General features: G+C 38.7%; 1 protein-coding gene across 2 annotated transcripts; it reads right to left on the reverse strand.

The window, feature by feature from the left end:
- Positions 1 to 1379: 1379 nt before the first annotated feature.
- On the reverse strand, positions 1380 to 23503 carry LOC122831856 (C-type lectin domain family 4 member A-like). Of its 2 annotated transcripts, XM_044118376.1 has the most exons (9): positions 23431 to 23503; positions 22981 to 23200; positions 22057 to 22127; positions 20804 to 20908; positions 18699 to 18818; positions 18090 to 18244; positions 17889 to 17978; positions 3578 to 3603; positions 1380 to 1615 (listed from the first exon to the last, which is right to left on the reverse strand). In XM_044118376.1, the coding sequence occupies exons 1-9, from the start codon at positions 23486 to 23488 to the stop codon at positions 1474 to 1476; spliced, it is 987 nt and encodes a 328-aa protein (XP_043974311.1). In that variant the 5' UTR covers positions 23489 to 23503; the 3' UTR covers positions 1380 to 1473. The 2 variants fall into 2 exon arrangements, with proteins under 2 accessions (XP_043974311.1, XP_043974310.1); XM_044118375.1 differs by lacking the exons at positions 1380 to 1615; positions 3578 to 3603 and adding an exon at positions 16698 to 16882 and having other exon boundaries at positions 17863 to 17978.
- Positions 23504 to 25938: the final 2435 nt, after the last annotated feature.

A 25938-nucleotide genomic window follows, 5' to 3' on the forward strand; every position in this document is an offset into this window, starting at 1 on the left:
ACGATTAGATTCTTTTGAAAGTTTTTTACTACGAACATAGGACTCGAGTCTCAGTGAGAGCAGTTTTTGTTTTAGTAAGTCTCTTCACACACTGCAGTAGCCATTACACTATTTAATTTAGAATTATATTTATTTAATCGGCGACTAGATAAAATAGAATATAACCGATCACCATTGTGTTCTAACTCTAGGACTACACTATATTTCTAAAAGTATTTGCTCACCTGCCTTGATCCACTGGGTTCAATGACGTTGGTCCACCCTTTGGAGCTAGAACAACTTCAACTCTTCTGGGAAGACTGTCCAGAAGGTTTAGGAGTGTTTTTATGAGGATTTTTGACCATTCTTCCAGAAGTGCTTTTGTGAGGTCACACACTGATGTTGTATGAAAATGCTTGGTTCCCAGACTGCTCTAATTAATCCCAAAGGTGTTCTAAAGGGTTGAGGTCATGACTGTGCAGGTCCTGACACCATGGATGACTCTGCTATCCATGTGTTTAAAGACGTGGCTTTGTGCTCATAGTCATGTTGGAAGAGGAAAAGGCCAGCTTCAAACTGTTCCCACAAAGTGTGGAGCATCGAATTGTCCAAAATGTCTTGGCATGCTTAAGCACTCAGAGTTCCTTTCACTGGAGCTAATGGTCCAAGCCCAGCTCCTGAAAAACAACCCCACACTGTCATCCCCCCTCCCCACCAAAACTTTACACTTGGCACAATACAGTCAGACAATTACCGTGCAAATGATTCACTGGGATGTGCATTTTTAGACTTAATACAGTAAAACTTTTTACAACTATAAGAATTGGTTATTTATCAGCTTCTTCAGTTTAGTTTTCCACAAGGAACATAGTTCATAACATTTATTGAGGAAAAATTTGCAGCAATATTGCTAATATTTCAGTTTGTCAGAGGAGAAGAGATAAAAAGTGTATTACATTTTGCATTAACAATAAAAAGATTTTGTCTATTTCCTGGGCTTTTTCTGCGAGCTACAGTAACTTGCTTATGATGGAGTATAAGGGCCAGCCTCATCGGACGTCCAGCCGAGGGATCCGGCCAACGCACCGTATTGTTGTGGAAAATAATTAATTTCCAAGCACTTTTAAAAAAGTGCATTTTTAAACACGTGCATGGTGTGAGAGCCACAAGACCTAACAGGTCAGATTAAAGCTCCAGGTCAGAGTACGCTCTGAGTCTGCTCTGTCAGGCAGTCCACACATGGGTTTATACCAAAGATAAGGAATCCTGAACAATGGAGAGACAGTCTGGTTCCTGAGCAACTGCAGAAAAGCAGCATCTAACCCTGGCTGTGCAAACCAGACAGGTTCATTAGGTGAAAGTTCATAAACACTAAGAATGAAGAGACAAAACGACCAGCAGATTATTAAAGTCATGATGAAATGCACTGTATATACACATTTGTGACACAGCTGAGCACTCCTGCATGAAACTTTAAGAGAACAGTCAGTTGCATTAAAATTTGCGAACATCACGCTCACAAATGAATTTGTTCTCAAACACATTCTCTTCCTTTGACCAGCATTCTTTGGGATTTCGTTCTGGAATCACGATTACATACAGTCCAGGAGTAGAGATCGAATTCTTCACCCAGAACCTTTAAAATAAAGACAAGAATCTCAAAACATAAAATTAGGCCACATTGAAAGCAAAATGATAACTATCAGCATCTAAATGTTTCGTCACCGTCAATCAATCAAAATTTATTTGTATAGCACATTTAAGCAACAAGGCATTTCAAAGTGTTTTACATTATAAAAAAAACAAAAACCTAAAGTCATGCAACATAGAATCAACAATCAAAACATTAAATTAAGTCAAGTGCCATTGTTAAATTCCTAATTGATTATGTTTCAAAATCAACTCTAAACAGTTGGGTTTTTAGTCTAGATTTAAAGGCACTCAATGTTTCAGCAGTTTTCTGGAAGTTTGTTCCAGATTTGTGACGCATACAAGCTGAATCAGTCAGTCAGTCAGTCAGTGAGACAGAAAAAGATAGAGATAGAGATAGATCTTTATTGTCAATGTCACAAGAACAATGAAATTTAAAAAGTGCCATCAGTCAGTGCATATGCTTAAAAATAACTGTCTCACAATTTACACACAATATAAAAAATACATAACAAATAACTGATAAAAAAAAGTAATAAATAAGAATACCCACATTCTCACACACATCATTCATGATGATTAATGGTTATTTTTGATTGCATTTTGTTTTGTTATTGCTGTAGGGTAAAACTGTCTCTGAGACGGTTGGTTCTTGTTCTGATTGCTCTGAACAAGAACCAACCGTCTCAGAGACTGTTTTTATTAACTAACATCAGTATTTTAAAGTCTATTCTTTGAGCTACAGGGAGCCAGTGGGAGAACTTTAGAACTGGTATTATGTGCTCCATCTTCCTGGTTTTAGTGAGAACACGAGCAGCAGCATTCTGGATCAGCTGCAGCTGGAAGATTGATTTTTTTTTTTTTACCCAGACCTGTAAAGACACTGTTACAGTAATCAATGAGACTAAAGATAAACGCATGGATGAGACATCTTGCTGGGACGTTAGTCTCATTAGACAATATGAATAAAGACAGATTTAAAAAGAAGCCAGACTAGAAAATAAAAGAGTTGTATGAACTTGTACAATTGGATTTTAAAGATTTAAAGGTTTTCACAAATGGCTCTAAAGCTGTTCAACTTAAACAGGAAGTAAGGTTTCAAGCAAAGCTGAAAATTTCTTATATTTTTTAAAATAAACAAACTATCTAAAACATGTTAAACACTTAAGTAGAACTAATGTAACAAATATATTTCATCCAAATTCAGCATGAAATCCTACTTTCAGTGACGCAGTATTAAAATGATTCCTCCCTCTGAACAGATTTCTTCAGATGGGCCTGCGTTTGTAAAGCAGGTGTTTTATCTTGATCTCCCCTGATGTAACAATGACGGCCCTCACCCATCCTGTTTGAGGAAGAACACTTCAAATGCCCTGATTACTCACCTCAATGTTTCATTGGATGCTACAATAATGGCCTAGTCCAAGGAAGCCTCCAGAAGGTTCAGGGAAACCCATTACCATTAAGAGAAGCACAAAGGTAGCAAAAGCCTGAACGTTCATAGAGTTACAGCTGGAAGAATAAAACCCAACTTTAAAGTTACAGGGACAATGGCTACGCCCCCTAGTGGCAGAAACAGAAAGCCGCCACATTCCCAAGGAGGCAGGTGGTAAAAAACCATCAACTATCCTGGGAGAAACTGTCCTGCTGTCTGTGAGAAACTGTCCTGCTGTCTGTGAGAAACTGTCCTGCTGTCTGTGAGAAACTGTCCTGCTGTCTGTGAGGACGCCTGAAGCTTGAGGAAGCCCAGTGAGCTTTGACATCATTGGACGTCCAAACAGAACAATGAACCCAAACATTTCTCACAGTCCACCAAGGTTTGGTTTTAGAAGAAGTCCTGGAGATCCTGGAGTCGTTGTCACTCAGGATATTTAACTCTTCTACAAGCTTGTCAACATATATTTACATTTGTACCTAAATATGTATATTTATAGATAATAGTTCTTACCCAAGAGTGTCTACACGTCCATCAACCCAGGTCCAGGTGTTGTTAACCTGTTGTAGTCCTATCCAGTATCCATGATAGGGATCATAGTATTTGATGTGTTTGTTGACAAATTCCTGAGAACAGATTGTTTGTAGATTGTCAGAAATGTCCAGATGAGCTTTATATTTCTGGCGTGGCTTTAGATTTTACCTGCTCCTGCAAATCATCAATTACAACCAAATCTGCTCGTCTTTTCTTACAGAGCGTTCGACTTTGTTCCCAGGTCTTCCAAGGAGCTGGTTTGTCATAAAACAGGTAGCATTTGTCCTTGTAGAGAATCCAGTTAAGTGGACACAAGTCACACCCTGATTCCATTAGACAAGGGGAGAGAGCAGAAGGAAGTGAAACTTTAATAAAATAATATAAAAAAACAAATACCAAAATATCAAAGAAATCCAGGTGTTTTTATTTAATGTTTCACTAGTCAAAATTGATCAAAGATTTCTAATGTTCAATGCAGATCAATAATGGAAAGTGATTAAGTTAAGCTACCATTCTAGTTAGAAGTGGTGTACCACAGGGCTCGGTACTCAGCTCACTAAAAAACAACAATATTCTCTGAATCAAAGCTTTACTCTAAACTCGTTGCTATTGAATACATTTTTCTGCACCCCAGCCAAGGCCCTGGCTCACCTTGTCAGACATCAGCACCATGTCTGTGATTATAATGGTTAGGTATGTTTTGAACAGCTATTTATAACTGAAGATTATAAGATTTAAAAAATAACAACACAAATAATCAAAGGGATCAAAGGTAATCTAGAAATTGCAGCACTTGTGTCTTTCTCTCCCATCAGATAGTCGATGTCTTCCTTCAACGTCATCCTTCTCTCCATCAAGTTCTGTGTGTCTGTTGTCAGTTTATTGATCCATTCCTGTTGCGTGGTCGTCTTTACGCCCACTATAAAAACACACAAATTAGTCAGTCAGTGAATTTATCTGTATCACAGGAGCATCAACATTTTCAATTTCTCTCTCAGATCTTTTCAGAATATCAGACAGTATTCTCAGTTTAGAACCAAAGAATATTAAACTGATTTAATATTTCATTAACGTTCTTATTTTTGGGGCTGCACGGCGGTAGAACTGTTGCTTTGCAGCAATAAGGTCCAGGGTTTGAAAAACTAAAGTTCGTATGCTGAGTTTGCATGTCCTCAGATTTCCTTGCTAATTATACTATGTAATGCATGACTGAAGTTTTTATATTGTAAGTTTTGAAATAATTGTGCTGATTTTCCATCCATCATGAACAAGTCACAAAGATCCTTAAACTTTCCCACTTATGTAAAGTAGAACTGCAATGCTTTGGTCTGAATCCCTCCTTACTGTAGCTCCACTGATTCCATAGCGTGTTTTAAAGCAACTTGTTTTAATGCGGTCTTTTGAAATGTGAATGAGACATTTCACGCTCCGCCCCTCCAGGTCACACAGCGTTCTTTTCCACCTAATTCAGCCTCTTCTGTGGTTTGATAGCAGCAACATCTTTAATAAACTTTGGAGATAAAAGTGTCAACAACTGAAGACTTTACATGTTGGAGCCAGAGTTTGGCCCAGAGCAGGAGAAGGAAGAAGACAAACCTGCAGAGCCACGCATTCAAATTAACGCATCACAATGGTGTTATTACTGTATTTACACCTTTTCCATTCAAACCAACTACCCAAGCCTCCATGAGACCCCAAATGAAATTTGGCTTTGGAGCCCTTTATTTATGCTCAAAATGTGGATTGCTACGATCAACAGTCAGACAATTAGATCATCCTCACACCTGCTATAAACTCACTGCATCTCTGACATTGCTGTTTACATTATATCTTATACGCATGTGTATCATTTAGTTGATGTAAAAATAATTGTTTTAACCACATAAATTATAATGCTCAGCAGCAAACGTCATATCACCAAGTACAGCTTAGAGTAGCTCATTGATATGTTGACACAATGCAGCCTGATGCAAAAACATTTTGATAGTCAATATAAAACTTTGAGAAGTTTTAATTATTGTTAACAAACATTATGAGGCCAAAATGAGGCTTCCTGACTGTAAGCAGTAAGCTCCTCAATGCTAAGTGTTTCAGACTTGGCATTGAGCCACTCCAGAGCATGATGAGAGCCATGGCCTGGAGAAACCAACAGAAACACACCATCTATGAAAAGCAAAGATGAGACCATGAGGCACACAAGCCAAACATCGTCCTCTGCACGACTTTAGATCTTCCATATTAAACTTTAACACCTTGATACGTTTCAAGCTGGGCAGCATTAATTTGAATTGATTTGTGGTGACACTTCAGTGTCCCTGACTTTTTAATCAACTTTCAGAACTCAGACGCTTGCATCCGGATGCTTTAAACCAGTGTTTCCCAATTCCAGTCCTCGGGGCCCCCCTGCTCTGCATGGTTTAGATGTGCCTCAATACCAGAACAGCTGATTCAAATGATTGCATGACATCTTCTGCAGCCACCAAGTACTGCAGGAGCCTGTTAATCACCCAAAGATTCAATCCAGGTGTGTGGCAGAAGGGAAACATCTAAAACATGCAGGCAGGGGGCCTGAGGACTGGAATTGGGAAACATTGCTTTAAACCTCTAAAATCTCATCATATAGGAAGATAATTAAAATATACTGTGGTAATGTGAAACTCACTGTAGATAGCTGTTCCAGCAACCAGGGCACATATAACCCCAAAACCCACCAAATACAGACGAGACTTAGTGAGTGCTGTTTGTTCCTCTTCTGCTTCATCCACACCTGAAAGAAACGATGAACTTGATAAGATATAAAAGTTATAATTCATCAGAGGTCCTGGATGCCTGTAGAGGGGCATGAGTTATTCTTTTAGTGCCAGTTTATCAGGACAGGAAAACATGGAAAACCAGCTGTGACTCAGTGGTTTAGGTCAGGGGTGGGCAACTCCAGGCCTCGAGGGCCAGTGTCCTGCAACTTTTAGATGTGTCTCTACTTCAACACACCTGCATCAAATAACGAGGTCATTAGCAGGACTCTGGAGAACCTGACTGCACTTAGGAGGTGATTCAGCTGTTGGATTCAAGCGTGTTGGACCAGGGAGACATCTAAGAGTTGCGGGACACCGGCCCTCGAGGACCAGGATTGCCCACACCTGGTTTAGGTAAACACAACCAGCTGCGTCAGACCAGACCGGACTGCCGATCTGCCTCTGAGCCGTACAACGGCAGAGAGAAAACGTCTCCTGCTGGATTGTACTGAACAGTGGCTAGACAATTTCTATTGATAATAAGGAGCATCAATGGAGTATCTATTTAGGACACCCACCACTTGGGTCATACCATGGATCATGCCATGTATCAGTGAGAGAGCAAGAAATAAGTATGGGTCTAACGCACCGTTCGTCTTTCAGTCATTTTTGCCTCATTTACTGTAAATGACGTGTTTGACATTATTTACAGTTGTGTTTCTCAAAGTGGGCGGCACTGCCCCATGGCGGTCGTTCAGAGGATAACAGGGGCCGCTGACAGAAATATTTACAAAAGCTGTGTTTGGTAGAAGGTAATGTTTACACCTAAGATACAAAACAATAACAGTTTAAGAGTTGAATCACTTGAGAAAAATTGGTCCGCGACATTAAAACATGCATGGCTGCAACTCTTGTTCTCTTCAAGGGTCTGTTTGCTTCTTGGCACTCCTGCCACTGATAGCTTGACAAATTTCATTTAATTTCATTGACCCTGGTGTTGATGAAATTAAATGGAATTTGTACTTATTTCAAAATCGTTCAATGTCAGAGAAAAAATAAAATCCCTATATGTACACATAACAATAATCAAACATAAACAACAAAACTTTCATATCCAGTTCAAAAAGCAGGATTTTTCACAGATTTTTGCTGATCACAATATCTACACTCTCTAAATTATATCCATTTATTATTATGCAGTCTTCACCATGTAATATTCAACTTTGAGAAAACAACAAAAAGATAAAACCTATCCTCTGATATATAATCCATCAACGCCTCTCAGTGCAGTCATGTTTAATCTGCAGAACTACACCAGCAGATAAAACTCATGTAAAAGTCAGAAATATGTACAAGTGATTTTAATTCCTTCAATTACCTTTTTTGTACTATTATACCAATATCATTACAACCAGTTGATGCTTTATTTTTACATTTTAGGACAGTGTTTAAAATCTCTGTTTTTAATGTTAATCTAAGAATAAATAAGGTGGGATTAATATCCACCTGATTTATCCTTACATCAGATTTTAAAGCGGTCTCTTCAGCTAGCCATTTAAAAAGAAGTTATTACCTTATAACAGCTTCATCTTTGTCTTTCATAATTTTTTGTTGTTTGTGTCAATAGGCAACTTTTGTTGCAAACCTCTTATTTAATATGTACATGCTCCCCTGAGGTTATAACGAACAACAAGATGAGTTTCCATTACTGTGCAGGTGATGCAGCTCTACATTACCATGTCACCAGGTGACTGAACCCTTGAAGCGCTGAGCAGATGCACAGAACAAATCGATGAGTGGATGTGTCTTAACTTTCTTCAGCTGAATAAATGAAGAAATATTTTCTACCAAAGGGTGGTCGATCAAGAGTCAGCACACAGCTTCGGATATTACAGTCAGAAACTAGTGAGCAGAGCGTTAATCTGGCTTTAGTGACCTGAGCCTTTAGAGACACATAAAGACGTTTACAAAGTCTGCCTTTTATCTTAAGAATATGTCTAACTTTATCAGACAAATGTCCTCAGTAGATCTAGACAGAAACTCATCCATGTGTTAATCTTCAGTCGAATTGATCTGTGGAGGAGTGTCTTCATGGCTCTGCCTGTGCACGGCTAATTCAGGCTAGGCCTCTGACCACGGCCAAATATGGTAATAGGCAGGTGGAAAGGTTTGGCTGAGGAGCCCATTTGTGTGAATAAAACACCATCAGACAGGTTGTAACTTCAAGTTATTGTATTCAAATTTATACATTTGCAAAGGTATTCAGAAAGGCATTCAATAACAATAATAATATTTTCCTAAACACAACAACAAGAACAAAAATAAACCCAGATGACACCCAAGAGTTTTTTTTTCTCTTATTCAAGTCTGTTGTAATCATCCTTTGTAAGCAGGAGGATTAATCCTCCATCAATCAATAATCCAAATGATTATAGATCCAAGGGCAATACGTCTGGAAAAGAAAAGTAGTTTGGTTCAATAAAGTTCTACCGCAAAGCTGCGATGATCCAATAGCTCGCCATCATGGGTTGAAACAGGGGGTGGAAAAACCCCCATGACCTAAACAAGGTCATAAATAAAAACAAAAATTAGCATTCACATTTAAACATGGTTAAACTACTATCCAAAACAACTAAACATTCATCAAATAAATAGGTTCTATATTCCATAAAGCATTTTTCAAGTTACAGGACTTTCAAGCATTGTTTCAATAAACAATTTATTGGTTTTTTGTTTTGTTGCGCAACTCCAAATAAATGAACCAATTCCAGAGTTCTATAGGCCGTCTACAAAATCAATGAAATGTAAATAAAAGTATCCTAAAATGGACAAATTTACAAAAATCAAAGGGCTTATTTAATTCTTTATGGATATATCTTCTATTCGGCCACAAAATTAACAAAAAAAGAATTATCTTTTAATCTTTACAACCATTTTTAGTCACCAATACATAGATTTTGAGTGGGTGTGTCATTTTTACTACTAAAAAAAGCATAGTACGTAAAATAAACGACTCACCGTCGACTGGTTGCCAGAAAACACACAATATAATCCTTCGGCTGTGTTAATTTGGCTCGATCCAGCAATATTCTTCAACGTTTTTGGAAAACAGCAAGCACAAACAGCTAGCGACAGCAGCAATGGCAATGAAGGAGATCCGAGATCTTCTTCTTCTTCTTTTTTATAGCGGTTGGCAAGCAACTTACTGATGTGCTTTACCGCCGTCTACTGGAATAGAGTGAGGCTCAGGATGCTACATATATATTCAAGGAGGAGATGTGAGGTCACCTCTGACCAGTGATGTCAGTAACGCGTTACTGACGTCGGACCACTTTTTTCAGTAACGAGTAATCTAACGCGTTGCTATTTCAAATCCAGTAGTCAGACTACAGTTACTTATCAAAATCATTTTTGCGTTACTATCTTCTTTTGTAATTTAATTGTATTTCCTCTACGCGTCTTGTCGAGTGACCGACGTCTCTATGTGTAAACAATGGAGTGGAGATGCGCATTTTGTTGGTGGAAAAACTGGAACTATTTTGAGTTTCTGTCGCCAAGTCCGATTATTATAAGCGGCTTTGGGCTTCTTTTTTTTTAAGTCGCTTGCAAATTTAATGAGTTGCTGGTTGCGCCTTTTTGGGCTCGTTTTTGAACGTGAAGTTGCTCATTTGGGCTTGGAAATAAGCAGAGACTCAAAATAAATCCCAGAATTTGTCCGTCATTAAGGTAGTTTTACTCAGTCTCTCCTTGTCCATCATTTCCCGGATGATCCGTCCCGCTGTGTCTTTGTTAATATCAAGTTAATATATTACCTCTGAATGACGTCGAGCTTCGCGTTGCGCTCCAGAAAACTGCAAACATCGAGACCAATATGAACAGCGCAATAAACGTGAAAACTGCCACGAATGAACGTGTCTGTAGTTGGCAATGATTATAATGGCAAGATAGCACCATTATAATTATTAATATTAAGATAAGTGTCACAAATCTGTGCAGCCATCTGAGCTGTGGAGCTGCAGGAGGAGCTCTGTGCTGTGACACCAAACGCAGGGCCGTAACGCAGAACCTGGAGGCTGGGGGAGGGGGGGGCTTTAAAATCCTTCTTGGAGTTTTTCAGACAACAGTGGACCACACAAATCAGTCACGTTTTTTATTTTTTTGTACTGTTTTTTCTACAATCTCCTCTTCAGTTCAGCCTTATCAGTGGAGACACATTGTTGATGTTACCATTATAAAATAGCTGATAATTAAGTATTAGCAAAGATCAATGTGATTTTCACAGGAGGCAGAGCGTTGTTGTTAGCAGCTGCTGAAAGTAACTAAAAAGTTACTTTTAGTGTAACTTAGTTACTTTCCAAATCAAGTAGTCAGTAATATAACTAAGTTACTTTTTCAAGGAGTAATCAGTAGTCCGATTAAAGTTACTTTTTCAAAGTAACTATGCCATCACTGCCTCTGACCAGGAACTTAAAGTGTGCTGTCAGTTTGACCAGCCAAAGTAAAACACGGGTTGGCTAAGAAGAAGACTGACATGCTGAGGAGGTTGTTACTACCACTAGGGAGAGAACTAAACCATGCAGGATGCCAGCCCTCGAGGACCGACTTGGGGCACCCCTGTTATAAAACATATAATATATATATACGGAGTCACTCACTTTGAAGACGACGTTGGTCATTGGTGACAGCAACTGTAGTATTGATGCTTTCGTCCCTGAATTCCTCCATCCTTTACAGAAAAAATAATAAAGATTTAGATTTTAGAAAATGTCAAACGTCTCCTTGAATGACCTCAGCTGTAGCTCACAGGAAAGCAGGAAGGTTCATCTTCCACTTTTTAAAAGACAGCTTCAGGGTTTGAAGCAGACAAATGGAAGGACCACATGGCAACATTTATTTTTCATCAGAGGACATCTCCTTCTCTGAACAGGAACAACTCACATCTCTTGTGCACTGCAAAGCCACAGAGGCCCAGGGGCCAAATCTGGCCCACCATAGCTTTTTATGTGGCCCTCTCTCCTGAGGAATTGCATAATACAAATCAAGATAACAAAGATAACAGTTGTGTGCTGAAATATTGCTATATTAATCAAATCAGAGCATTTTTGTCTGCTTACTGCCAAATTACATTAGTCTATAATTTCAGTTTGATTTTGATCACAGAAACTGACGCAAAATCAACAAATCGCGTCATTTGTTTGTGCTTGGCATAACGGAGTTTATTGAAAATCTTCTAGAAAAATTGTCAATCATTGGTTTTAAGAGATGCCAATTCTCACCTGCAGGTGGCAGTACATTTTACTTCGACACTTATTTTCGAGTAGTAGAAAGCCACATTTATTATCATACTTAGATGCAAATATTGTAACATTTCTTGCAAATATATCTAAATTAGCACCAGAAAAGTTTTGATTCTTATGGCAGAAAAAAAGCAAAATTCTGGAGGAACTGATCGATACGAAAAGATGTTCAATAATATTTAATTTTAAGAAGAACTTATCGCATATCACAGGTCTGTTTATTTATCAGGTTTGTTGATACATTACATACATACCGGCCCTTTAAGAGATCTGTGATCTTCATGTGGCCCAAAATCAAAACGAGTTTGACGCCCCTGTATGAGATAGACAGCTCCCTCCAGGAACAAAGACTCAACAGTCTTATATTTATAAGAGGTATTCAGTGAAGAATCTTACAAATGTACATCATTCCTCATTGCGACAAATAAATGTTCCTCAAAAGTACCCATGCCTCCTACAGGTACAAAAACAGGATAGTGGACGCGGCCTAGTTGAAAAGAAACATCAACATTTCCGCATAAAGCACAGCAACAAGCTTCTGACCAATCAAACATTTTGCACTTAGCATTTAGACTAGCGGCAATTAACAGGCACAATATGTAGGGTCGCCAACTGTCTCAATGTCACTCCGCTCCTTATCTACCTAGACAAAATAAAGCAATATAGTTGTGCCTCATTTGCAAAGACATTTTCCGGTCAGAAAACGCGGCTAATTCGGAAATTTTAATTTAATGAGAGGATAACGACTTATCCCAGCTGTTTAAATAAAGCTTAACGATAAATAAGTCGTATGATTTTGAGTAAAAATCCAGGTTGGTATTCCATTGATTTTGAAGTTGAAATCTTGCTTTAAAAACATCATTCTTTTCACTGAGACTAACCACCAGCTGATAAGATGTAAGGAAAAATATAAAAACATTGTGTTAATTAAATTCCTTTATTAATCCATTATGTTGCATGGAAATAACATAAATTTTAAATGTTGTTTAGGTAGACGATATGATGACGTCACAGTCGAGCTGTCCTGTATTTTGGAGATGCTGAGTTGGCGAGCCTACAGTAACGGTAGTTAGCATTTAGGCTAGTGACAGTAAACAGTTACTTCTAATACACAAAATTATCTCAAAATACAATCAACGTCAGTAAAAGATTGTTAGAACTTATAAAGACTTTTAAGAATGGTGCCTATCTATTAGTGGTGAACTTGACCCACCTTTGAAAACAGAAATCAGTTTCTCCAGAGATCCGCGACAGCGGAGGACTCCGGAACGGATTCGCCGTCAGGACCGCTGTACTGACTAACGGATCACTCCGCCTCCAGACAGCGTTTTATTAAACGGCTGACCGCTGTACTGACCTGCGGATCACTCCGCCTCCAGACAGCGTTTTATCAAACGGCTGACCGCTGTACTGACCAACGGATCACTCCGCCTCCAGACAGCGTTTTATCAAACGGCTGACCGCTGTACTGACCAGCGGATCACTCCGCCTCCAGACAGCGTTTTATCAAACGGCTGACCGCTGTACTGACCAGCGGATCACTCCGCCTCCAGACAGCTTGCTGGCAAGCAGCGGACCCATCGTATGCGCTCTTTTCACACCGTTCTTGTTAGGTGCAGTCGGAGTTCTACAACGAAATTCTCAAGCGTAATATAAATAGTAATATTAAAGAAAAAAGAATAAATAATAGTAATTGTTCACCAATAATCCGATTCTTTCGAACGGCTCTTTACCATGAACATAGGACTCCAGTTTCAGTCGAAAGTCGGTCTTTAGTTTTGTAATGTACTACACACACTGCAGTAGCTATGACTATTCTAAATAAATTAAGAATTCTATTTATTTGATCGGCAAATAAATACAATACAAAACGTAAGAGGACGCAGAATGCATGCAGAGGAGGGAGCAACGTTTGATTATTTCTATCTCGATTTGATGCTAGGGCTCCAGCATTTCCTGTATTTGTGCCATTTGTCCCGCGCATGTTTTTCAGCCGTTACAACTCTTTAATACATTGTTAACATGTCACAACGTATTTGGGGAAGTGGAGCGGTGTTATTAATTTCAGTAGAAGGTGATATGAGCCAGCAACTTCACCTAAACTAGAAATGAAAAAGAGGTAACGAGTTTGAAGGGTGAGTGAGCAGTTTCAAAAACCAGCCAGTGAAAAATTTAAATCATTTATTACAATGAATTCATTCCTAAAAATACATTCAGCTCTAAATCTTACCGCAATCTGTAAAATAAGATTAAACAAGGGGTATCAATAAAAGTCTTCAGGAGGCGCGTGCCGTGGTGGTGTATGGGATAGCGCGACCCATGTTTGGAGGCCTTGAGTCCTCGACGCAGCCGGTTCGACTCCCGGATCCGACGATACTTGCCTCATGTCTTCCCTCCTCTTCTTCCCCCTTTCCTGTCAGCCTACCACAAAACCCCCTGGGTTTAAAAAAAGGTGTTTTTTTCCAGATCTGAGCTGGGAGCGTGGTCCTCCCGCCCTCTGCGCTCCTTGGCGACCTCAAGTGATTCCCAGTTCAGTCTTCCAACCTTGACACCAGACATAGACAACTCCGCACCTCCCAGCTGTTCATGATCCAACTAGCTAATATTAACGACTATACTTTTTTGTGCATGTGTATTATTTGTGTGTGTCTCTGTGTATCCGACACCCTGGATAAGAAAACCGAGAATGTGTTGAATGACATGCAAAACCTGTTGATCAATGTGTTCAAGATTTGTTCTTTGTTCTTCTAAATAAAATAAAAATTTATAGCTATATAAATCAATGCTTGACTAAATGAGCCAGAAAAGAATAGAGTGCCTTCTCTGGGTTGAGGAGGGTGCTCTGTCCCAAGTGGAGGAGTTACAAGATCTCGGGATTTTGTTCACCAATGGGGGAAAAATGGAGCAGGAGATCGACAGGCAGATTGGTGCAGCGTCTGCAGTGAAGCAGGCGCTGTACCAGTCTGTCGTGGTGAAGAGAGAGCTGAGCCAAAAAGCGAAGCTCTCGATTTAATGGTCGATCTCTGTTCCCACCCTCATCTATGGTCATGAGCTTTGGGTCATGACCGAAAGAACAAGATCACGGATACAAGCGGCCGAAATGGGTTTTCCCTATAGGAAGTCTGGGCTCTACCTTAGAGAGAGAAGCTCAGATATCCAGAAGGGACTCAGAGTAGAGCTGCTGCTCCTTCACGGTTCTGGTCAGGATGCCTCCTAGACGCCTCTCTGGTGAGGTGTTCTGGGCACATTCCACCAGGAGGAGGCCTCGGGGAAGACCCAGATCACGCTGGAACTATGTCTCTCGGCTGGCCTGGGAACGCCTGGGGATTCCCCCGGAGGAACTGGAACAAGTGGCTGGGGAAGGAAGTCTGGGCCTCCCTTCTGAAGCTGGTACCCCCCCGATCCGATCCCGGAAAAACAGAAGAAAATGGATGGATGGATGGATGGATGGATGGATAAATGCACACACATCCATACACTCACACTCAATGTTAGCTAGCGGGGTTACCACCTAGTTTCAAGATACATGCTCTTTCACACACACCTCATGCCCACACACACACACGCACATGCACACACACACACACAATGAATATTGGCATTGTCCATTATTGACATTTCATCATTGGTGTTGTAAAATTGCTGTTATCATTTTGTTTCAAAAATGTTCTACAAATTGTCAGTTCTACAAATTGTTCTAAAAATGCTTAAAAAGGTAAAAATTTAAACTATTTCAAACATTAAATAATTATTGTGTGAAATAAAACACAGTAGCAAGTATTATACAAAACATTATTTTGAATCAAAATGACAAAAGTAGCATAAAAACACATTGATTGTAACCAGGGTCAAAAAAGACCCACTGAGTCACGTGAGTGACTGACTGTATAGTCAGTCACTCACGTATCAGAGGGTTAAAATAATAAACATATTAAATCATTCCGAAGTACCACAACAAAATGTAAATTATTCCAAAAATAAACACAGAAAAATATAGAAATATAAACATGCAAACAACTCCAAAACCACATAGCATCATTTTTCTGAGCAGACTTTAAACACGACATGAGCGTTATAATGCTGGCGCCAGTTTAACGCCTGCTGCTGTGCAGAGCTGTGCAGGTGTGTTAGAATCATGGGAAAAAACCAGCAAAAGGCAAACAAATTTCTCCCCAAACTAACAAAGCAAGTTGAGTAATACTGTTGGATGGGGACAATATTAGCAACATGATGACTAGCTAATCCATGCAAACATATTTAGCTAGTTATTAAGAATATGCTACTCAACTGGTCTATGTTGAAAAGTCTGTAGTACTGATTACGTTTACTTGTGGGGGAAAAGGTACCTATAAGACTAGTTTTACTGTACGGTACTTTTTAGTTTTAACTATACTGTAATGTTTAACCTAACTGTAATGTTTTTGGACTGTGGGAGGAAGCTGTCATAAAGTGGGGTGTGGTGATGGTGAGGCAAACGCAGCAGACCCAGATGAGGTGTAGATAAGGAGTTTTAATGATGATAAACCAAAATATGGAAAACAGTCTACAGACCTGGCAGCACTGTTGAGCTGAAGGCTAATGCTCACAAACAGGTAGCGACAGGAGAAAATGAGGACTTAACAGTCTACTCCAAAATGAGACTTTCACGAGACGTAGCAAGACGTACAGACGTTAGCAGACGTAGGACCCGACGAAGACAGACACCCACAGGTGACACTAAATACACAAGAGGTAATCAGGGAACGAGACACACCTGGGAACTAATCACGGGGAGACAGGACAACACAGAGACTCAGACACACAGGAAACTCAAAATAAACACAAAAAACACAGATCACGACAGAAGCCGCAGAACCTGGAGAGAACCCACAGATGCACCAAGAGAACAGAAAGACCCCAGACCGGGACTCAAACCCAGGACCTTCTTGCTGCAAGGCAAAAGTGTTACCTGCTGCGGCACTGTGCAGCCTGAATGTAAAAAATTCTGAAGAATAAACAGATCACATAACATGATCAATAGATTATTATAGTTATTATGTAATACCTTGTATATAGAAATTCATGACACAGTTAAGTATTCCCGGATGAAACTTTAAGAGAACAATTAGTAAGGTGGAATTTTGTGAGTGTCTCTCTCACAGATGAATTTGTTGAGGAACCCAATCATTCCTTGTTTCCAACTGTTGGTGGGATTTCTTTCTGGGAGCACGCATACTTTTGATCCTGGAGTGTAGGGCAAGTCCTTCGCCCAGAACCTTCAAAACAGAAACATAAAATAAAATCACACAGCAGCTCATTGACATCAAACTGATAACTGTCAGCATCTACATGTTTTGTCACTTTATAAACAAGAAGGATTTTTTTTAAAAAGCCAGACTAGTATTAAATTAAAGGAATTGTATGAACTTACAAGATTTTAGATTTAAATGTCTTTGATTTCACAACTGCATCTAAAACTGTTGAGAAACTTTCTTATATTTTTTTAAATAAACAAACTATCTAAAACATGTTAAACACTTAAGTAGAACTAATGTAACAAATATATTTCATCCAAATTCAGCATGAAATCCTACTTTCAGTGACGCAGTATTAAAATGATTCCTCCCTCTGAACAGATTTCTTCAGATGGGCCTGCGTTTGTAAAGCAGGTGTTTTATCTTGATCTCCCCTGATGTAACAATGACGGCCCTCACCCATCCTGTTTGAGGAAGAACACTTCAAATGCCCTGATTACTCACCTCAATGTTTCATTGGATGCTACAATAATGGCCTAGTCCAAGGAAGCCTCCAGAAGGTTCAGGGAAACCCATTACCATTAAGAGAAGCACAAAGGTAGCAAAAGCCTGAACGTTCATAGAGTTACAGCTGGAAGAATAAAACCCAACTTTAAAGTTACAGGGACAATGGCTACGCCCCCTAGTGGCAGAAACAGAAAGCCGCCACATTCCCAAGGAGGCAGGTGGTAAAAAACCATCAACTATCCTGGGAGAAACTGTCCTGCTGTCTGTGAGGACGCCTGAAGCTTGAGGAAGCCCAGTGAGCTTTGACATCATTGGACGTCCAAACAGAACAATGAACCCAAACATTTCTCACAGTCCACCAAGGTTTGGTTTTAGAAGAAGTCCTGGAGATCCTGGAGTCGTTGTCACTCAGGATATTTAACTCTTCTACAAGCTTGTCAACATATATTTACATTTGTACCTAAATATGTATATTTATAGATAATAGTTCTTACCCAAGAGTGTCTACAGGTCCATCAACCCAGGTCCAGGTGTTGTTAACCTGTTGTAGTCCTATCCAGTATCCATTGTGTTTACTATGGTAGTACTTGATGTGTTTACTGACAAATTCCTGAGAACAGATTTTTTTTTTAGATTTTCATAAACCTTTTTACGTTGAGTCATCAATTTTCCAGAAATGTCCAGATGAGCTTTATATTTCTGGCGTGGCGTTAGATTTTACCTGCTCCTGCAGATCATCAATTACAACCAAATCTGCTCCTCTATCCTGACAGAACCTTCGACTTTGTTCCCAGGTCATCCAAGGAGCTGGTTTGTCGTAAAACAGGTACCATTTGTCCTTGTAGAGAATCCAGTCATCCAGACACATGTAACACCCTGGTTCCATTAGTTAGGATATAAGAGTAGAAAGAAGTGAAACTTTGGTAACAATAATATAAAATAGAAAAAAATGTTGCATAAAAGAAAACTTGCATAGATATTTAATGTTTTACTAGTCAAAATAGCTCAAGCAAAAATTTCAAAGGTAGAGTACAGATCAATATCAGAAAGTGATTAAGTTAAGCTACCATTCTGTTTAGAAGTGGTGTACCACAGGGCTCGGTGCTCAGCTCACTCAAAAACAACAGTATTCTCTGAAATCAAGACTTTACCGTAAACCTGGTGCTACTGAATCAGTTTTACTAGCACACTTTGTTGTGAGACAAGTGACCTTGAGGACTGTAATTGTCAGGTACAGTCAGACAGCTGTCTACAATTGAAGCTTATAACAAAATAAAAAAAAATAACATGAATAATACAAAGTTTCAAAGGTAATTAGAAACCTAATCACCTTTGTCATTGTCTTGGCCCAGCTCTTGGTTCTGCATCATCTTTCTTTCCTTAATCAGTATCTTTCTTTCTGTTGTAAGGTCATTGATGTTTTCCCTTTGGACGGCCATCTTTACACTCACTGTAAAACACACAAATTAGTCAGTAACTGAATTTATCTGTATCAGAGGAGCATCAACATTTTCAAATTCTCTCTCAGAATATCAGACAGTATTCTCAGGTTAGAACCAAAGAACAGTAAACTGATTTAATATTTCATTAACTTGCTTATGTTAGGGGGCTGCATGGCGGTAGAACTGTTCCCCTGCAGCAATAAGGTCCAGGGTTTGAATCCTTGGAGTCTGTGTGCATAAAGTTTGCATGTCCTCAGATTTTCTCTGGGTACTCTGGCTTCCTCTCAAAGACAAAACTCATGACTATCAGGCTAATTGGTCTCTCTAAACTGCCCTCAGGTATGAGTGTGTGCATGGTAATTTGCCCTGGTAGCATCCGTGTTGCTCTGTGATGGACTGGCGGCTTATGAAAGACAGACATTGCGCTAGACTTTTTTGTTGTCTGTCATTTGTCAAAAATATTCCGTCACATACTATTTTTATCCATCAATTTTGAAATGTTATTAACGTAATCTATGATGAAGCCTTAATTTTATGCAGTTTAACCAATATTCAACAAGTTGAGCAGACAGTCCAGGTCCCATCACACATTAATCAAGCAGATGAACATATCTAACTTTTTCTCCACAGTAATTAAAAACACTGATAGAACAATCTTATTAGTTAACACCACTTATATGATCAACAGTTTAAACAGTTTGTATTTGAAGTCTATAAATGTAAGTGGGCAGTCGATACCTTACATAAATCACAATTATGCACCATATCCATCCTTTTACTAAAGGATGCCTATGGTCTTGAGCCATATGCATCATGGAGGTTGTCAAAAAAACAAAGTCCATGTGTGCCCAGTTCAGATCTGGCACTTTGTCTTTGGAGTCCGGACGTTTCCATTCAATCCCAGAGGAAGACTGAAGATGTTTTTGTGATATGGGGGAAATTGAGAGTGAAGTTGATTTTAAAATGGTTTATTTACTGAAATAAGTGATGCTTATCCAGATTTCTTTTATTTAATGGATGAGGATAAAATGCGTGATTTAATTATTTTTTCTTTCAGTTAGCACAGTTTACTTTGAAGGCTTTTGTTTAAAGAATATTCATCTGTCTGCTTGTATATGTTTTATTGTATATTGTAAGCCCATGTGGGCTGAGCACCTGTAAGGGTGTATGACACATTTGAAAATAAAATCTACTAATACTAGCAGTACTACTAGGATTACTATTAGTGGTCCTAGTAGTACTGCTACTACAGCGCTTCAGCTGCTGGGGTCCGAACACGCAGGCTCACAACTTCTCCCTGGTCAGCATCTGGAGAACCTGAGCTAATATTCAACCTAAAAATCAAACCCAACCCGACTGAGTCCTTAGACATTATGTCTGAGCCCGATCCATCCCAACTGATTGGCTTTAATTAGAGATTGAAGTCTGGAGCAAACCCGACATATTTTCTTATTTTTGTTTATCAGGAGATTACACACATATTGACATTACTTTTTAAAACTTACATAAGATGTAAGTTTTCAGATGTTTTTCCTTAATGAACATAAATCACCATACTGACATAACAAAAAGGACAAAAAAATAATAAATAAATAAAAATTACAAATTAAATTAAATTGAAAAAAGAAAAAAATAATGAAATTACATATATAAGGGGGTGGTGTTGGGGAGCTAAAAGGTAATAATATTTTATCTATCTTTTTAAATGGGTCAGTTGTGTGGAGCTTTTATGCTGGAAGTCTTGACCCATAATTGGGTTAATTTTCTATCCATTGTGAACAAGATCCTTAAGATCCTCCTACAGGCAGAGACTACCACCAACTCAGAGGGTTCAGTGCAGAGTTATGTCTTCAGACTTAGAGGAGTTTACTGTCTATCCAGCCACTTCATAACTCCTCCTACTGTTAGACACCCTCATCCCAATGTATTAAATCTCTAAAAACGTGTCCTAAAGGAAGCTAATGAAAATATATTGTGTTGAAATGAAACTCACTGTAGATGACTGTTCCAGCTACCAAGGCACCAAAGATCCCCAAACCCAACAAATACAGTCGAGACCGAGTGAGTGGTGATGGTTCCTCTTCTGCTTCTGCTTCACCTGGAAGAAACAATGAAACTGGTAAGGTAGAAAAATTATAATTCAGCAGGAGGGCCCGGATGCCTTTGTCAGGATCTTGTTTAGTTTGAGATTGTTTTGGGTTTTGTTATTATTTGTGTTCTTTTGTTCTATTAGTTCTGCATTGTTTCTATTTTTACTTCAGTGATTCTAGTTTTGTTTATTTCTCGTGTCGAGTCCTTTTCTTAGTTACTCTAGTTTTTATTATGTTTGTTATGTCTACTTATTTTGTTATATTCATTTCCTAGTCCTCAGTGTGCTCTCCCTCGCCCCCTGTGTCACTTCCTCTTTTTCTCTCTCTCCTCACAACTGCAACTTGTTAGCTCATTAGCCCAGGTTGTTTGTTCAGCATTCAACCTCCCAGTACATGAGCACCTCATTCTCAGTCCCTCCTTGCTGGTTCTTCCCATCCAATCTTGTCACCTCCCTGTTGTTCCTGCTTGCAGTTATTTTAGTTCTCTGTTTGGTTCTCTGTGTTCTGCATGGTTTTTGTTTAGTCATTTGTCATTAAATATTCAAAATCACCTGCTGCCTGTATCTCTCTGCATTTGGGTCCAACATCAACACCATACCATGACAGCAGAGGGGTAAATCTTATTTTTAATTACATTAATATATAAAATTGAAATGTTAAAGGGCATATTCACACTGATAATGGTAAGCCCCTGGACTGTAGCCACAGCTGCCCTGGGGTGGTCAAATGAAGGGACCATTCATTTGACCCTTGGCCCTTGGACGAAGTGTTTCACTGATGAACATAGTCGACAAAGACAAATGGACCGGGAATCAAACTGACAATCCACCAATTGCAGGGAAAACTCCTACTGCTGTCACAACCTTTGCCCCCAGTATTGTTTACAGTTGCCTTTGAATTTTCTATTAATACTAAAGATCACTAAATACAATTTGGAGTCCGTCCTGGACTCCAAATCATCAGCAACAAGTTGTCTTGTTGCTGAAGTGTGCGCTACACATAATTTGCCTTGCAGAGAGATTTCTCAGATGATACAAACACTCGATGTTTAAATGTTATGTCAAAAGAAACCTTCTTACAGAGGAAATTAAAATGTACTAAATACATTTTGATAGTAATTTTACTTTTAAAAGGTAACATATATGAAGTCACTTACTTTCAGGAGAATATTTGTCATTGTTGACAGTGCCTGTAGAATACACTTCATTGTCCCCGGTGTTCTCCATCCTTTAAGGAGAACATTTAGGAGAAGATTTAGATTTTAGAAAATGTCCGACATCTCCTTAAATGATCTCAGCTGTAGCTCCCTGGAAAGCAGCCAGGTTTTTCCTCCACTTTTTTAAAAGACAACATCAGCATCAGAACATAAAGACAGTTACAAAGTCTGCCTTCTATCACCTGAAAAACATTTCTGTTAGCATTTAAGCTACCGGTAGTTAATTTTAACAAAAATGTTTTTATTTTCTTCCTTAGCTAAATATGTTTGCTGGGGGGGGGGGGATTGTAGATTTTTCAAAATAAGAATTTAAAATAAAGTTTTCGAATTAGCTGTGACTTCTGACTGAAAAATCCTTTGCAGATAAAAGCAAACCCAAGCTTTCTACTTCGATATTACTTTATCTATATCTCGGTAAGTAAGAAGCAGAGTGCCATCTAGCGCTTGTAAATAAAAATTGCAGGCTGCAGTAAAAATACCAAACACAACTTACTGAACATGACGGTTAATACGGAACAGTTGGCAACCCTACAGAGTGTGACCGTTAAATCCTTCGTTTTAATCCATCAATTTACATGGACATAACAGAAATAAGATTTGTTTAGGCGGATTTAACTAAAATGTTGGCGAAATAATACAATTTGTATGACGTTGTCACAGCTGAGTTGTCCTGTATTTTGGAGATGCTGAGTTGGCAAGCCTACACTAACGGTAGTTAGCATTTAGGCTAGCGCAGTAAGAAATCACTTATAATGTACAGAAATATCTCAAAATAATAATTGATGTCAGCAAAACAAAAACTGTTCTAAAATTATAAACACTTCTAATAATGATGCCTATCTATGACTTGTAAACTTGACCCACGTTTGAAAACAGAAATCAGCTTCTTCCGTGGTCCCTGATGGCCGAAGACTCCGGGATGGATTCGCCGTCAGGACCGCTGTACTGCCCAACGGATCACTCCGCCTCCAGACAGCGTTCTGACAAACAGTGGACCGCTGTACTGACCAACAGATCACTCCGCCTCCAGACAGCGTTCTGACAAACAGTGGACCCATGTATGCGCTCTTTTTAAACCGTTCTTCTGATAGCGGCAGTCGGAGATTTACAGTGAGACAGAATAATAATATCAATATATAATCAATCAATCAATCAATCCATCCATCAATCAATCAATCCCTGTCAGTACAGCGGTCGGTCCTGACATCTTAAACACCTCACTGTCACTGGCATCTCTGCCCACCTGCTTAAAGACCGCCACTATTGTCCCTGCCCCCAAGCACTCCACACTGACAGGTCTGAATGACTACTGACCTATAGCCTTAGCATTGGTGATCATGAAGTGCTTCATGTCCCACATCAAGGTCTCCATCGACAACACTGTGGATCCACATCAGTATGCCTACAGGAAGAGCCGCTCCACCTCTGATGCCATCTCATCAGTGGTTCACACAGCCCTCATCCTATAGAGACCAGGAACTCTTACTGCTCTTTCTGGATTTGAGTAATTTGTTTATTGAAAATATGTAACAAATTTTCATTTTAGCCAAAAACCTAATTCTCTGTTTAAGTTGAACAGTCTTGGATCCAATTGTGAAAACAAGGCAATTTAAATCTTTAAAATTCAATCTTGCAAGTACATACAAGTCCTTTCATTTAATACTAGTTTGGCTTTTCTTTAAATCCGTCTTTAATCATATAGTGACTATTAGCGACTGTCAAATTAAGTCTCTGAGCGGCTGAATAGGGGAATCTTTGTTGACGCGCCAGCTGATCAAAACTCAAATCCAGAATGCAGTTTAAGATGGTTTATTTTATCGACATCCAAGACAGAAAGGTGTCCAAAAGGCATAAGAAACCGGATCCGACAGTTTAACAGTGATCAAGGACAACATATGACGTTACAGCCGCGGCGGCAACGGCGGTCAGCAAAAAGTAAAACCTCCCCCATCACCCACTCACTCCAGTCCCCAGGTGCACAACAGGTGATCTATAAACTCTAATAACCCCACGTGATCCCACGCTCCGCCTGTCCACAACAGTGACAAAACATTTAGATGCTGACAGTTATCGGTTTGATGTCAAAGAGCTCTGACTTTATTTTGTGTTCTGAGGTTTCTGTTTCTGTTTCTGTTTAAAAGGTTCTTGGTGAAGGAAGTGTTCTATGCTTATGGACCGTATGTACTGATACTCCCAGAAAGAAATCCCACAGACCGCTGGAAAGAAGTATACTCTGGGTTTCTGAACACATTCATCTGTGAGCATAACACTTGACTAAGGTCCAACTGACTCTTCTCTAAAAGTTTCATGCAGGAGTGCTCAATTGTGTAATGAATTTCTATATGTAAATTATAACATCATGACTTCAATAATTTGCTGGTCATTTCGTCTCTTCATTCTAAGTGTTTATGAACTCTCACCTAATGAACCTGTCTGTGTTGCACAGGCAGGGTTAGATGTTGTTTTTCTGCAGGAACCAGGTTCTCTCAATCATTCCAGAGCATTTGTCAGCAACTGACCAATTGGCATCGCCAGTACACACCCCTTGTCCATAGGAACTGATCTCAGACAATATTGACAATATTTATCATAGCAAACACACTGTCCAAATTCAGTGGTTAACCTAACTAAATGACATTATCTAAAGCATGCAAAGTGTGTTACTCTATGCACAAATTGAGTCAAAGGAAAATTTTTACCTAGATGAACAAATAGTTTTAACTTTTTCTATATACAGTATATATAATTAATATAAGGCTCTACCAACAAAAAAGGCTTTCAGAGCAATATATAAATATGTGACTTTTTGCTTGCATTTGTTTAACAACCCTGGTTGTCATGTATTCTGTGGACCTCATTTTTTATTGTCATTAGCTCAATTATGTTTCTTAAGAAAAATATATTTTTTCTCATATGTGGGCTCACTGATATTTTGAGATGTGTACATTGTAAGTGATTTTTAATATAGTTTGTCATGTTGCTTTTCATATGTCTTTATTTCTTTTATTCTTCTTATATTTGAGGGAGATGTATAGGTATTATGTATAATGTGTGCTTAATTTTGAGTATAGTCTGTGTTCTAATTCTAATAACATCTTATTTAAAAAAATATTAATAATAATAATAATAATGGCACAATTGCACACCAGAACTGAGGGGGGTGATATTTCCTGTCATAGGCACAGTATCCATTGTTTCTTTTATTATTAAAAGAAATACTAATAATATACCATAATAAATTTATTTACAAATTATTCTAGTTTATTTTTAATTTTATTTGAAGACAAAATATTGAGCATCAATATTTTAGCATAAATATCAACATAGTTATACAAAATTACATGTATACACATATATGTGCAGGGTTGAGAAGTTTTGTTAAACTAGCACTACAAGTCTGCAGCAGTTCAATCATTTAAAATCTGTTTCCATGCCAGACCAGAGCTTTTGTTAGAGATTAAATTATTACTTTATGGAATTCGGACAAAGGGTTTATTAGTTTTTTTTGTTTTTTTTTATGGATACCATCATCTGTAGGGATAAAAGGATATTGGTTGGCAGATAAATATGCAAAACAAGCAACAAAAAATAGTTAAATTTATATATTGGTAACAGTCAGTAAAGGAGAAATCAAAGCAGTGGGAATATGAAAGATTTGGCAGGTGGCTCTACAGCATTCAAAGAAAAGTTGGTGTCATGAGAACAGGACGAAATAGAAACGAGGAAACCATTATATCCGATTACGTTTTGGTCATACCGGGTTAAATAGTTCATTTAAAATGGGAAAACATCCAACAGGAAAATGTGATTTTTGTTTTCAAG

Source organism: Gambusia affinis, linkage group LG05 (genome assembly GCF_019740435.1).
Source record: "Gambusia affinis linkage group LG05, SWU_Gaff_1.0, whole genome shotgun sequence".
NCBI lineage: Eukaryota > Metazoa > Chordata > Actinopteri > Cyprinodontiformes > Poeciliidae > Gambusia > Gambusia affinis.

Coding starts and splice junctions, on each gene's coding strand:
- LOC122831856 (XM_044118375.1), bottom strand. CDS start 23,488: ATGGAGACCTTGATGTGGGACATGAAGCACTTCATGATCACCAATGCT. Junction 18,245..18,698: donor GGGCCAAGACAATGACAAAG/GTGATTAGGTTT, acceptor TAATGGAACCAG/GGTGTTACATGTGTCTGGAT. Junction 17,979..18,089: donor TTGATGATCTGCAGGAGCAG/GTAAAATCTAAC, acceptor ATCTGTTCTCAG/GAATTTGTCAGTAAACACAT.